At 44.0% G+C, this 14,374-nt stretch overlaps 2 protein-coding genes across 2 annotated transcripts; one reads left to right on the top strand and one right to left on the bottom strand.

The window, feature by feature from the left end:
- Positions 1-2,721: 2,721 nt before the first annotated feature.
- Positions 2,722-5,595, top strand: SODALDRAFT_338025 (exocyst complex subunit Sec15-like protein; the record flags this gene model as incomplete). The annotated part of the gene is made up of 10 exons (XM_028612744.1): positions 2,722-2,772; positions 2,843-3,853; positions 3,917-4,048; positions 4,109-4,210; positions 4,264-4,367; positions 4,435-4,570; positions 4,632-4,924; positions 4,983-5,139; positions 5,195-5,448; positions 5,517-5,595. The coding sequence occupies 10 exons, from the start codon at positions 2,722-2,724 to the stop codon at positions 5,593-5,595; spliced, it is 2,319 nt and encodes a 772-aa protein (XP_028467958.1).
- Positions 5,417-7,173, bottom strand: SODALDRAFT_306141 (histone-fold-containing protein). The gene is made up of 5 exons (XM_028609033.1): positions 6,920-7,173; positions 6,841-6,854; positions 6,730-6,783; positions 5,517-6,657; positions 5,417-5,448 (listed from the first exon to the last, which is right to left on the bottom strand). The coding sequence occupies exons 1-4, from the start codon at positions 7,050-7,052 to the stop codon at positions 5,836-5,838; spliced, it is 1,023 nt and encodes a 340-aa protein (XP_028467957.1). The 5' UTR covers positions 7,053-7,173; the 3' UTR covers positions 5,417-5,448; positions 5,517-5,835.
- Between the last annotated feature and the right edge of the window lie 7,201 nt (positions 7,174-14,374).

Genomic DNA, 14,374 nt, shown 5'->3' with positions numbered 1-14,374 from the left:
GAGGCCTAATATAATATTAAAAAAGACTATCTATCCTTTCTCGATTAAAGCTAATTAAATTAACGATTATTAGTTCGTTATAAGTATAAACCCTAATCACGACTATAAGGTAAGCCTTAATATCTCGGTCTATCCTATCTATCGTAAGAGAAATTAGACTAATAAATAAAGGGATAAGATTTACTAATAGTTCCGTATAACCCTATTATCGGCTTATACGATTACCTCCTTTATACGCGAAAAGTATCTAGACTAGGTTAGTATTTAATCCTCGCGACTCTTACCTATCTAATATATTATTTCCTACTAAGTTTAGCTAAGAAGCGATATCGTTAGTAAGATCTTAAAGGCACGCGAGGAGTTACTCGGTGGCTATACGCCTATATAAGCCTTAATCCGCGAATTCAAGACGCGTGGAATTAAGTATAACTACTAATAGCTTAGGAGCGTTATCACTTCGATTATCTAGACTTATCTATAGTGCGAGCGGATATGGAAGCTTAATCCTAAGGTTATAATTAGCGATAATATATAAAAGACTAATCGGTTTAAGATACCCTTTATTAATATCTACAGAATTAGTAATATCTAGACTACCTTTAATATTACTTTTTGCCTCGTGAATAAAGAAGATTAGGAGGCGTACGAATAGGTTCTTTAACGCTTAGATAAATATTATATCCGCCTTATTATCCAGCGCCGTCTTATAATTATATTACACTTCGATAAGGTATTTAAAAACACTATAGCTATAGTATTCGATAATACCTTATAGTAGATTTACGTATAGTATATAAATAAAAATATGTAAAGTAAGATAAAGGATAAATAGGTATAGTAAGGCGACGATACCGATGAATAACGCAAGGCGTTTAAAGTATCTAAATCTATAACGCCTCTTTTTAGTAAACTAATAATACCGGAATTTCCTTTTAATACTACCTTTCCCGATTATAGTACGATACCGTATAATCCTCGTAGCTTTATAATAGTCTAGACGGCTATTATATACGTCAAATCGGAAGAGGATTATAAGGCCGCCTAGCTATTTATACTTAAAGAGTTCGCTAACTAGGAGGCCGTTATTTAATATATCCTTAAGACTTAGATACCGTAGCGGAAATAGTTCGTTACTTATTAGACCTCGTAGCTTCGGAACTTTAGTATACGCGTTATATTACGCGTGGAGGTAAGCTATAAAGAGATTACGAGCTATCTATTTAACTCTATTACCGACCTTAAATTCCTAGCTAAACGCGTAGAAGAGATAGTAAAGAATCGTTAAGTTAAATATAAGGCGAGTAAGGCTATTCAGGCTTTATATTGGATCTAAGATTATTATACGCGCTTATAGATAGGAGATATAAGAACGTGATATAGTAGGCCCGCCTTAGTATTACTTCTAGGCTAATATCGTGTAGCTATCGGTATTAAGAAGGGTAACCTATTATTAATATATTATACTAATACGTTTAAAACGTAGTTTAGCGTACCCTGCTTATATATAATCCTCGTAAAAGAGTAAAAGACTAAACCGTAACCGTTTATATATCTTAAGCTTTATCTATACTAGTACCTTAATCGCGATCTTCTTATAGAAGATAGATTATATTATATACTTAATTCTATTATAGTTTTATCTAGCCGTGGCCGCTCGCGTATTACGGCTAAAGATATCCTAGTTACCTTAATCCCTCGTAGGAGTAATAGGCGCTAATAAGACGTAGTAACGCGTGCCCGCGATTTATCGGAATAGGAACTCGAAGAAAAGAGGGCACGCTAGCGGCAGGCAGAGGTTACTGCCCGTTTTTTAGAATAATAATAATAATAACAATAATAATAATAATAAGGTAGCGGTCGTGGTTATCCTTATAGTCAGGCTCGGGGTCGGGGCCGTGGATATCGTGGGGGTAGGGGTTAGGGTTAATCTAACCTAAATTTAGTAGGAGGCGACCTAATCCTACCTGGATCCTAGTCGGGAATAGATAAAGCTATCCGTTGGTTATAGAAAGAGCTAGGATAGCGTGCCTAATTATATTATAGGAAGATAGCTTAATTAACGATTATAACCAAGGGCAAAAAGACGATCTGAACGGATTAAACGGATTAAACCTACTATAAAGGGAAAGATCGCGACCGTGGCGGCTAGCGCCGGCTGCTGACAATATTACCCCAGTCGGAATAAACAAGTGCCCTAGTCGGAATAAGTGTCGCCTTAAAAATAGCTAAAGGAAGTCCGGATAGAGTATTTAGAGGACCTAGAGGATGAATTTAAGGGCGGCTATAGCGAAGAGATTATATAGGTTATATACCTGTTATATCTGCCGGTTACGAATAGCTTTAATCGCCTAGCTCATGTTTAGGGCGATTACAGGGTATATCAAATAGATTATAGTCTTTTCGATTATATAACGGGCCGGATTACTAAGATTATAATCCGGGTAAACGCTTATAGAATCTGCACTATATAAAATACGGAGGTAGTGGTTCCCTAACGGTCCGACATAGTTATAATTATATATAATTGCCTTAATCAATTTTAACCGTTTTTGTGACGATTTCGACTACGCTTTATCTGACATACCGTAATCATTGCAAATCCTCCTCCGTGGGTAATAATTATCGAGGGTACGCCAAGTGACCCGACCTTTGTCGGTGGTTGTTTATACCAGGTTTGCCCGGGAGGATGTTCTGGAACTTCAAGGATATATACTCGCCACTATGTCTCGCCGCCCGTTCACACTCGATGGCTACCGCAACGCTGTGGAACAGGTATGCCGGCTTGTGACTGAACCTTTGAAGCGCTTGAGAGACGACTGACGGACGTTATCTGAAATAATAGATGGTTCTATTGTCGTCTGACGCCGACTTCCTGGACCAGCTCATTCATGTGCTGAAAGATGCATTCGTCTCGAACCGGACCACCTCACTTGTGCGCATTCTGGCTCGATATGCAGAGGATCGCGAAGCGGACATTGAGCGGGTTGGCTTAACCAAGCATGAGGAGTTCCTCAGCTCAGTGGACCAGCTGCAGCAAGTAAGGGAAGGGACTGTATCCTTGACTACAGAAATTCTTCAACTCAATCAGTCTATTCAAGCTAGCACTGAAAGACTCGCCGACCAGAAACGGGGGTTAGTGAACACTCGTGCGGTTCGACGAAACATTGCCGACGCCTCTATTTCACTCAAAGAATCCCTAGAGATCCTGCATGCAGTAAACCATACCCACGAGCTCATCCGCAAGCAGAAATACTATGCTGCTCTGAAGTCCTTGGACGATCTCCAGAACGAGCACCTGGTGCCCATCATACAGAACAAGTACGCCACACAAAATCGGCTGGCCGATACCATTCATAAGTCCATCCCATCATTGCAAAAGGTCATCTCCGAAGCGGTCATGAATGACCTCAATACCTGGCTGTTTCGAATCCGTGAGACGTCGCAATTTCTCGGTGAAGTCGCGTTCTATCACACAGAGCTCAGGAGGGCCCGGCAGAGAGAACGTGTGGATAGGGACGGTTACTTGAATCGGTTCAGACTCAATTCCGCTGTTGAACTTGTTTTTGACGAGAGCGAAGAGTTCGACGCACTCGATAATGAAGAGCTCCAGGTCGACTTCACTCCACTTTTCGAGTGTCTACATATATACGATGCGCTTGGGGAAATGGATAGATTCAGAGCCGAATATGCCACGACACGGCGACAACAGAAGGATCTGGTACTACCAAGCTCCATTAGCTTTGCAACCGACGATGAGACGTCACTTAGCAGCCTCCTAGAGAGTATTGCTGGGTTTGCCATCGTCGAGAAAGCCACAATGCAGCGGACACCTCAGCTCAGATCCGCTGTAGACGTAAGTGACGCGGAACTCCTGAATGGCGGCAAACCCTCACCTGACCACCGACGTATTCGTTAGGTTGATGAGCTCTGGGATTCGATGTGCCACACAGCGATAGCCCTTATTTCGAAAGCATTTAACGACGTGACCAATGCCGAAACGCTCTTGAGGGTCAAAGGTGTCATTTCTCTCTTCATTCAGACCATGGAGGTCTGGTGCCCCTGGCTCTACACTCCTTTGCCCGGCCCATCCTGACGTACTTTTCAACAGGGCTGGGGTTATTCAATTTCTATTATTGACAACTTCCTTCTCGTGTTATTCGATAAATATGCAGAACTACTAAAGCGTAGTTTCAGCGAAGACTTTCAGAATGTATGGTTGAACTGGTATGGGAACAAGTTTCTGACTCGTGCTAATCATGGTAGATTGTCTCCACGGATGACTACATGCCCATGGCCGTCAACACCCGTGAAGAATACGAGAAAGTGCTGAACGTTAGCTGGTTCTCGCAAGATAACAGGGAGCTGAGGTTTGTGTACCCGCAGTAGTTGCGAGGCGTGGTGGCTGGCCTGGCGCCAATAACTGACACTTTCTAGTTTCCCGTGCGTTCTGCCCTTCTCTCAGATGTATCCGCTCTGTTGCATTGACATCCGGAACTTTCTGAATCAATTTTACTTCTTCTCCGATGATCATTTTCGACATACAGCCGTCATTGACGAGACCCTGCAAAACGTGTGACTGCTCCATACCCCCTAAACCTGCCGTACACTAATCGATATTCTGATTTCTCTAGTCCTTAGACGAGCTGTTGACAGATAAAGTTTGCAAGTCATTGGTTGAGAGGTTGAATTCCCAGTACCTGGGCCAGATTGTGCAGATTCTTATCAACCTGGAACATTTCGAGACCGCATGCCGGGAGCTGGAGCAACTATTGATCAGAGCAAGGTCCTCAAGCTCTGCAGGCGGACCCGTGTCCCTGACGGCCACGGGGCAATTCCGCTACCACAAGAAGACTGCCGAAAAGCGGATCTTCGAGCTCGTGAATTCCAAGATTGACGACCTTGTAGACACAGCAGAGTATGACTGGTGAGTTGTGACTTTGGATATCACACCTCCAGCCTGTGTGCTTATTGTTGTCGCTCAGGATGACCACAAGTGTTACCACTGGACCCAGCAGTTATGTGCAGACACTCACACGATACCTTTCCAACATTATGAATTCAACCTTGCTGGGTCTCCCACGAGAGATTAAAGAGCTCATCTACTTCGACGCTCTAAGTCACGCTGCCAATAAAATTCTCGTCTGTGCCCATCATGCACCGGCTGTTCCTGCTCGTTTGCTTACATGTCTTACAGGCTTTGCCGCTATCATCCGACGTTAAGTGCATCAACGGGAATGCTGTGGCGGCATTGGCTGAAGATGTTCGATATCTCACTGAGTTTGTTGACAGCCTGGAGAATGGAGCTATGCTAAGGGAGAATCTCGACGAACTTCAACAAACGGTCAACTTGCTTCAGTCCGAGAACCATGAGGAGTTTTTCGACATCACGATTCGCAACAAAAAATTCGGGCGAGTTGATGCTATTAACGGACCGATGCTTCTCGAAAAGTACGTACATTTCTTGGCACGTCCTTCCTTCATAACGAACCTTTGGAGGAAGCTGACCGAAGTGATAGATTAACGTCACAAGCTCCATCGACAAACCGGGCGGCACCACTTTCCAATTTCTCGTCTCGGTTTGGAATGATGAAATGATTTCAAAAGCCGAACGCCAATCCACTAACGATGGCGTCGATGACCTATAGTATCCGGACATTACTATGGTTCGCTCGTAACGGTGGCACCTTGTTGACCAGGCTCGACTACCACTGATTCCATATCACATTCAACGCCATGACGCCACATTCCTGGCTTCCCCAACCCCCCCGTTCTCCTTTTCCGGGTCCCCGGATTCCCGTATGATTAAGCAGCTTATTTCCGGGTTTCGTTTAAAGATCAGTCGCTGTGAGATACCAGACCTTTGGGCATCCCCGATGAGAGACCTGCCCAACTCTTTAACTTATTCAAACTCCTCCGAGGACATCGGAGCCTAACATGTTTTCTTGTTAGAGAACTGAAAAGACCCGGTGGAGACTCACTTTTGTACTGGAAGCTTACCTGTTGAGTTTGCATGGCCCCATAGCCATACATGCCCTCAATCTCACCATACATGGGAGGCTGGGTCTGACCATAGGCGGATGGATTACCTTGCACTGGCCCTGGATACATATTTGGGCCCTGCCGGAAATCCTGATCGGATGTGATGGCATGGTTATTAAGTCCATAATCCGAAGGTGCCATGGCATGGGAGGACGGATGGCTAGACGGCTGAGGCACATGCTGACCAGGTAGTTGGGACCCAGCAGCAGTTGGGGGCAGGCCTGGCTGCGCAGAGGCTGTTTGCCCTCCCGACCGTTTGGTATGAGAGGATGCCTCTTCGCGCGGAACTATATCAATGAGGAAATCAAACATGTCCGACTTCGCTAAAGCCGATGCAATGTCAGATCGCTGCAATGTCCGTCGCTTGTTCTCCTCAGCGTGTATCCAGGCGCGCATAGTAAGCTCCGTGATGAAGATGTCGCAGCCCTTGGCAAAGAGAATGGGAGCTTCCGCAGATATCATTTTCACTTCTGGGTCTGCTTTCATAACCTTTTTGATTCTTGCAAGTGGTAGTTGGTGAAGCTTGTAGTCGTGCGTGTCGCTTTCTAGATGGTTGATTGTCTGCTGCCAGTACGTAGTGAGAATGTCCTTGTACTGGCCGGTCAATCCCTGGTGAACCTGTTCAAGGGTGCGTGGAAGCATGAGCATTACTAATGTTCGTAAACACGTAATTCAGGAACAACTACGTACATTCGCCCAGGGTCCAGTGTATAGTTCAGCCGGGGCAAAACCTTGCGCGGAGAGCTGGGACCATATTTTAGCCGGAAATGCTCACCTCCGCCCACGACGACGGGAACCAACCGCAGCGCTTGCTCCTATATGGTCTGCGATCAGAAAGAAACTCGGTATATCAAGGAGGAAGAGGGTTCAGTGAACTCACCATAGTGTCCTCCATGTCTGGTGTCGTAGGCCGGTTGTTGCGGCCTACCTTGTTGTTGTTGTTGTTCTTGTTGTTGCTGCTGCTGCTGCTGCTGCTGTTGTTGATGGTGACCTGGCACATTTGAGGCATCCATGGTGTCGAAATAGCTCGGCTATACTTAGTTCGATGTGGTAGGGTGAGTAGTGGAATGGCAAGGAGGACGGACCTGCTTGCCGTCTCAAGTTACGCGCCGTCTCTACAAATATAGGAGGGCCCTACTGGGGAGCTTAGACAGAATTTTTGTCGGGTTACAGTATATGGGAGGAAGTGGGGCGCTGCTATAAGCTCTAAGCGGATTAAGTATCCTACCTATTTTATATAAGGAGCAGGTAACTAGTAGGAATAATTAGATATCTGATAGGTAAAATATAGGGTATATATAGATATATTATTCTATATAAATAGATTATTTTTTATACTAGATAGAGATTTTAACTATAAAGATAGAAGTATTTTTATTATTATTATCTATTCTTCTTTATTATTATGTATTTTACTCCGCTATTTTATCTATTCTATAGAAGCCTAGTTAGGCTTTTTTTTAATATATATATATATAGCCCTAAAGCTATAGCACGAGTCTATTAAGGAGACTAAGCCTATAATAAGTATCTAGTTATTTATATAACCTGCGGGTTATTAGGTGTCTATAAAGGGGGGGCGGTGTTACCGGTTATATAAGCCGGGCCCCTTATCTTAATTAAATTAATAAATTCGTTTCCGAGTTATCTAATAAGGTCTGTGTCCGCTTTAAGGGATTCCTTCGCTCGGGTTATCCCGAGTTCGCTTACCTATATTAGGATATCGGCCATATATCCTTTATATCGGAGAGTAGCTATTACGTCTTCTATTATAAGTTATAGTTACTTTCGGGCTTTATTAGCGAGCTTTTAGTGGATTTCGCGATGGTTATACTGTTATAGTCAGGGCCCGGGGTTTACTAGGAGGCTGCCGGAGTCCTTTATTACTGCTACTATAGCTAAGAGGTTAGGGCTAGGGCGCTACCGCTATAGAGGGTAGGCGCTTAGGCCTTTTTCTTCCTGGCTATAATAGGAAATAATTTCTTAGGGGTCCTAAGATAGTGGGTGGTATTATAGGAGTCCTTCTAAGGCTCCTATAGGACTACGCTCCGTGCCTGCCTAGCTATACCTAGTGCTGCTGGGTAGAGCGGGGAGTTATCTATCTAATAATACCCGTTTTATCCGTTTTAGCCGCGGTACGCCGGTTTATACCGAGCCCGAAGGTTAGGGTGATTCCGGGGAGTAGGGCGGCTGTTAAGGTTTTTAGTGTATTAACCCTACCTGCACTAGTAATAGTAGGGGGACGGTGGTGAGTTAAAGGAAGGATGTCCTATCTTCCGTTAATAGATTTAAACGTCCGTTAAGGTCCCTAAATAGGGTAGTAGTTCTATAACCTTAATTAGGTGTATCCTCCTTCCTATAACTCACGTTAGCGGTCCTACTAGTATTAGTGTAGGTAGCGGCGCACCACTAAAAACCTTAATAGCCACCCTACTCCTAGGTGCTACCCTAGCCTTCGGGCTCGGTGCAAACCGCTATAACACGCCTAAAATCGGCGCGAAGGGTATTATTAGATAGCTAACTCCAGGCTCTACTAAGCGACACTAGGTACAGCTAGGCGGAGGCGGAGTATAACCTTATAGCAGCGTTAGAAGGACTCTGTATATAATACTACCCACCCTTTTAGGACCCCTAAGAATTTTTTTCCACTATAGCTAGGAAGAAGAAGGCCTAAGCGCCTACCCCCTATAGCGGTAGTGCCTTAGCCCTAACCCCCTAGCTATAGTAGTAATAAAGGACTACGGCAGCCTCCTAATAAGCCCCGGGCCCCGACTATAATAGTATAAATACCACGAATACTAAAAGCTTTGCTAATAGAGCCTAAAAGTAACTATAACTTATAATAGAAGACGCGATAGTATTACTCCGATATAAGGGATATATTATCGATATCCTAATTTAGGCCGTCGAATAGGGGATATCTTAGGCGAGGGAGTCCCCCGAAGCTAATATAGACCTCGCTAACTAGCTCGGTAACGAGTTTATTAATTTAATTAAGCTAAGGGGCCTGGTTTATATAACTGGTAACGCCGTCCCACGGACTAATTATAATAATAACCCCGTGGCTATAAAGCCTAGACCGACTAAACCTAGTAAGTCTACTAGAACCCTGACCGGCGTTACTCCCGCCGGTAGAGATAAGTAGGCCCCGCCGAAAAAGGGCGCTGCTACCCCCCCTTAACCCCCCGCCCCGGAGTAATAGAATTAGACTATTATTATAAAGGGGAAGAAGAAGGCGAAGGCTATAGACACGGAATAATCCGGGCCGCCTAAGACCTAAGCGAAGTAAGACTATAGGGTCTTTCTCCGCTTCCTAGACGATATACTACCTAGGCTTAAAGCTTAAGAGGCTTTAGCGATTATCCGATACGCTATCACGGATACTAAACAGATCGATAACTAGGATATTAACCTAATTAAATAAACCCGTACTAGAGTCGTGATAATGCCTCGGAACGCGGAAGTATAATAGAAGATCCTTAACGCGAGGGATAAGGTCGTCGCCGCGATATCCGTAATAGACTGTAGGGGCGCCGAGACTTAATATACCTATCTTATTCACGAGGTACTCGAAAGGATCGGGTATACCGAGGTCACGGAAAAAATAGTCGCGGACGAGGCCTAGAAGAGGACTAGCCTTAAACCGATACGTGTATAAAGATGTATATAACCGAGCCGTAATAGCCTAGCTAGCTAGGTAGTCTCTTTCTAGATATAACCGAAGAATCGGTTCCGCCTATTTAAGACCTTTATACTCTCTAGGTACCGGGAAAACCGATAACCGATTATATAATACGATAAATACTAGGGATATTACCCCCGATACGCGTGTAATAGTAAGGAGCGCTATATCATTTACGACTCCCCCGCGAAGGGGGAATATACCTATAAAGTATATTATATTAACTATCACGGACCCTACCCTACGAATAATCTAAAGTGCCCCGCCCGCCCGAAGCGGGTTAACGGCGGGGTGGTTACGCCGTTAAAGACTAAGCTTAGTAGGCTCCGCACGGAGGGTAACGCCTAATAAGTAAAGCTATAAGCTACGATAAAGGCTACCGCCGATACCGCTATAGCCGCTATTATAGCCGCTACTACCACGGATACTAGCGATAGTAAGACTTAGAATAGTATATCTAAAATAAAGGTGGATAGCCTATCCTCGGAAGAGGAGGATACCCTGGAAATTACCCGTACCCCCTAAGATAATACCCTAAATAACTTATCCGTTATAGCGCCGCCCCCTTAAATACCTGGAAAGAGGAAGACGGACGATAGGGAGGACTAGATACTACCCGCCGCAATAAGTAAAAAACCTAATATAATATAAGCGTGGCTAAGGAGGGAGATAACGGCCCTAAAGGATCCGTCGACGATAACTATATAGAATAAGGCTAATAAATCAGAGAACTAACCGGTGGAGAGGCTACCAGGGAGCTAAAATACCCCGGGCAGGACTTACTTATATTTAATAAGACGTGGATAAAAACCGTAACCTGCTAAAAGCTATATTAGTAATAGCGTAGGAGGCTAAGCTTAATATACTAATATACTAAGAGCCTTTAAAAGGAGAAGCCTAGATAAGGTCCTTACCTAACCTTCCGGGCTATAAGAAGTTCTCGTAAATACAGATATAGCCTAACCTAGGGGATAAGCCCAGGGTCGTTACCTACGTAAGAGCGGGTCTAAACGTATAATAGATAAAAGCCCCGGCTTTAAGATCCAGGGACCTTCTACTAATTAAGGTTAACGGAATACGCTTCCTGAATATCTATAAGGGCCTTACGAGTAAGTTAAATACCTAGAATTCGCTTATAACCTAGATACCGCCACTAAATATCACGATCGGGGGCGATTTTAACGCTAGATTCCGCTACTAGGAGCCGATAGTCTACTAAATAATAGGGAGAGAAGAAGAGATCGCCGATTAGATAAAAAGTTATAGCCTTACCCTATATAATAACCCCAGAGAGGCGATATATAGCCGAGGATGCTATTAGACTATTATAGACCTAGTATTCTTAACGGCCCTATATACTAATAGTAAAGTAGTTATAAAAGCCGGCGCGCCGGCCTACTATTACCCGCTATTAGGATAGATTGGCACCGCTTATATTAACACGGAGAATACCCTAACTAAACCCGCCCGATTTAGCCTCCTAGTTAAGGAAGAGAAACGGGTAGCGATTAGGAGAGAAGTATAGGAAAACCTATAGCTATTACCCTAACCGGCGGAATAAAAGGATTCGGACCCTACGCACCTAGACTAATAGACTTAGTAGCTAACTAATATTATCGTAAGCCTACTACACTATTTAGGTATACCGTTACGTGGTCTAGCGAGGAATGGATAACCGTGGTGGAACGATGAATACAGAACGGCTTATAGGGAGGCTATATACTACAGATATTATACCCTAGAGTATACCGTAGTATAGGAATCCTTCCGGAAAATTATATAACGGGTAAGCCAGGAGTACTAGAATAAACGGATCGGAAATATAAAGAACGCCGAGGAGCTATAAGGTGATCGGCTAGTATAAGTTAGGGGATAGGCTAACGCCCCCCCCCCCCGATTTTTTATAACGGTTTAGGCTACTTCGAGGATAAACAGAAGGGAGAGCTTCTACGCCAAACTAAATTAGCTAAACGGCTAAATATCGATAATCTAAAGGACCCTTAGAATTATCCGGTAGCCTAGTCACGAACTATCCCGGAGGATAGCCCGATCCTAAGGGATAAAACACGCTACTATACTATTAATATTACTATAACGGTACCCGGCGGCGATAACGTAAGTATCCCCCTCCTCCGGCTAGTATAGCCGGTAATCGAAGATAAGGTTACTAGGCTCTTCGAAGCCTATAGGAAAGCCGGATACTACCTATAACCCTTCCGAAAAGGAGACGTAGTCATAATCGATAAACCCGGTAAGGATACTAGCACTATTATAGGGTATAGGCCGATCTAGCTACTTAGCGTCCTCGGTAAGGGTCTTAAACGTATTATAGTAAAAAGAACCGCGTACCGCGTAATAGCCGCAGGTATCCTAAACCCCTAATATATTAGCGCGCTCCTAGGCCGATTAACGATCGACTTCGCCGCTATATTAACTTATAAAGTTAAATTATAGCTAGCTTAGGGGAAGTAAGTTATTACCGTGACTAATACTATAAAAGGGGTATTTAATATAGTCCTCCACGGTTATTTTATTTATAGACTATACTAGTAAGAGTAGGATATTCCGACTATTAGATAGTAGGAAAGCTTCGCCGCCGATAAACTAGCACGAGTTATCTTCGGGGACTTATACCCTAGTAAATACACCCCGCTTAACCTTATAGGACTCTTATAAGGTTCTCCGGCTTCCCTAATCGGATACGCCCTTAGTATCGTAAATATATATAAACTACCTAATAAGGAGAATTAGTTTAGTTACGCTAATAACTCCTATATTATCGCGGCCTATAAGGACCTCGATAAAGTAGTGCGGCAGGCTACTAAGATACTATACTAATAACTCGAGTAGTGTAAAGATAACAGGGTTAAGCTAGACTTCGATAAGGCCGAAGCCTAACTCTTCTCCCGTTAGAAGGTGCCCTAATTCCCCGTAATAAAGATTCCTTATTTTAACTACGAAGTCACGGTCGCTTATACCGTTAACCCCGGAGGATAGCGCTAGCCCGCCCCGATAAGATAGCTCGGAGTCTATATAGATAGGCGACTTAACTTCCGCGACTATATTAAGATATAGACACGGAAAGGCCTTAAGGTCGCTACCTATATTAAAGGACTTACCGGAGCCACTTACTTACGGTCCGAACCTAGTATTACTCCGTCGAGCGGTACTCGCGTGCGTTCCGACTATTACGCACCACGTAGTAAAGATCTAGTAGGAGGGGAAGAAGGCCCTGGCTTAGGGTTATTTCGACGTGATTTACGAGAAATAATACCGGTTACCCTCCGGATACCTCCCTCGGTCCCTAACTATATAATAAGCGTGGATAACAATACTATATACTATACTACCCTTATAGAAGATAATACCTAAAATAGCCCTCCACTATAAGGCCGGCGTGCCTCCCGCGGAAGAATACGCCGAATACTTATAATAAAGGTACGCGATACGACTTATAGGACTAGAGGCGGAGTACCTAGTTATATAGGCCGTTACCGTAATTTATAGGGGGGATACTAAAAAGATTAAAGCCCCTACCCGTAAGTCACGGGTCCTACGGACTTACGAGCTCGTGGAAATAAACCTACCGAGGAACCAGCTTATACGACCCCGATTCACCGGAAAATAATATAACGATAAGTTACTCGATAACCGCCTAAAGGAAGAAGCCGCGAAGGCTTTTAACGATTAGGTGGATCGACTACCCCTAGAATATATAGTAGTCTACTCTAACGGATTATAGAAAGAATAAAATATAATCTAAGCCTACTCCGTGTAGCGCGGCGGATAAGAAACTACCTCGGGGCGCGGGCACCTCTATGATACTGTAGTATTTAACGGAGAGGTTATAAGAGCTACGCGCGGCTTAGCCGTGGCGTTACGGCTACCGGAAATAGATAAGGTCTTTTACTATATCAATAACTAAGCAGTACTTAAGGGACTAGCCGGTATAGCCCCTAGATCGTTATAACACGAATTCCTGTATTAATAATAATTAGCGAATAAAGTTTCTATAAACCTTAAGTAATACCCGGAATATATAAGAATACCAGGTAATAAAAGGGCCGATAAGCTATACTCTAGTAATAATATATACGGTATTCTACCGGGAAATAAGAGGCCGACCTAGGCTAGGGTAAAGGCTTAAGCTAAGACATATACTAGGACTAGGCTTCGGAAATAGCACGCCGTATCCCGACCGAATAGGTACGATAAGACTCTATAGCAGAAACTAGGATTCAGCCGGCGCGAGCCGAAAGAACTCAGACTTCCACGCAGGATATTAATACGCCTCCTATAAGCACGCACTAGATACGGGGATTTTAGGGACTATTATAAGCGCTTTAAACACGGAGACTTCGTTACGGACTATAGCTACGGGCACACGAAAACGAGGGAATATATCGCCTACTACCGTAAGGTTAGGGGGATTAAGGATAATAAGTAGCCAGCCTAGCTTTAGCGTAATAACTAACGGTATAACCTATAGAAGACTCTTACGGAGATCCTAACGAATAGAGCGGCTTTCGCCGCGCTAAACGACGTAACGGGATATCTAGAGAAGATATACCTATTATCCTCTCGATCAGGAAGAGGAGTGCTGCCCTAGACTAGGGTAGCGGGATAGGAATATAGTAAGGAGGCCCCTGAGGG

Source organism: Sodiomyces alkalinus (genome assembly GCF_003711515.1).
Source record: "Sodiomyces alkalinus F11 unplaced genomic scaffold SODALscaffold_2, whole genome shotgun sequence".
Classification (NCBI taxonomy): Eukaryota; Fungi; Ascomycota; class Sordariomycetes; order Glomerellales; family Plectosphaerellaceae; genus Sodiomyces; species Sodiomyces alkalinus.
This window is presented reverse-complemented; position numbering and strand designations above follow the sequence as displayed.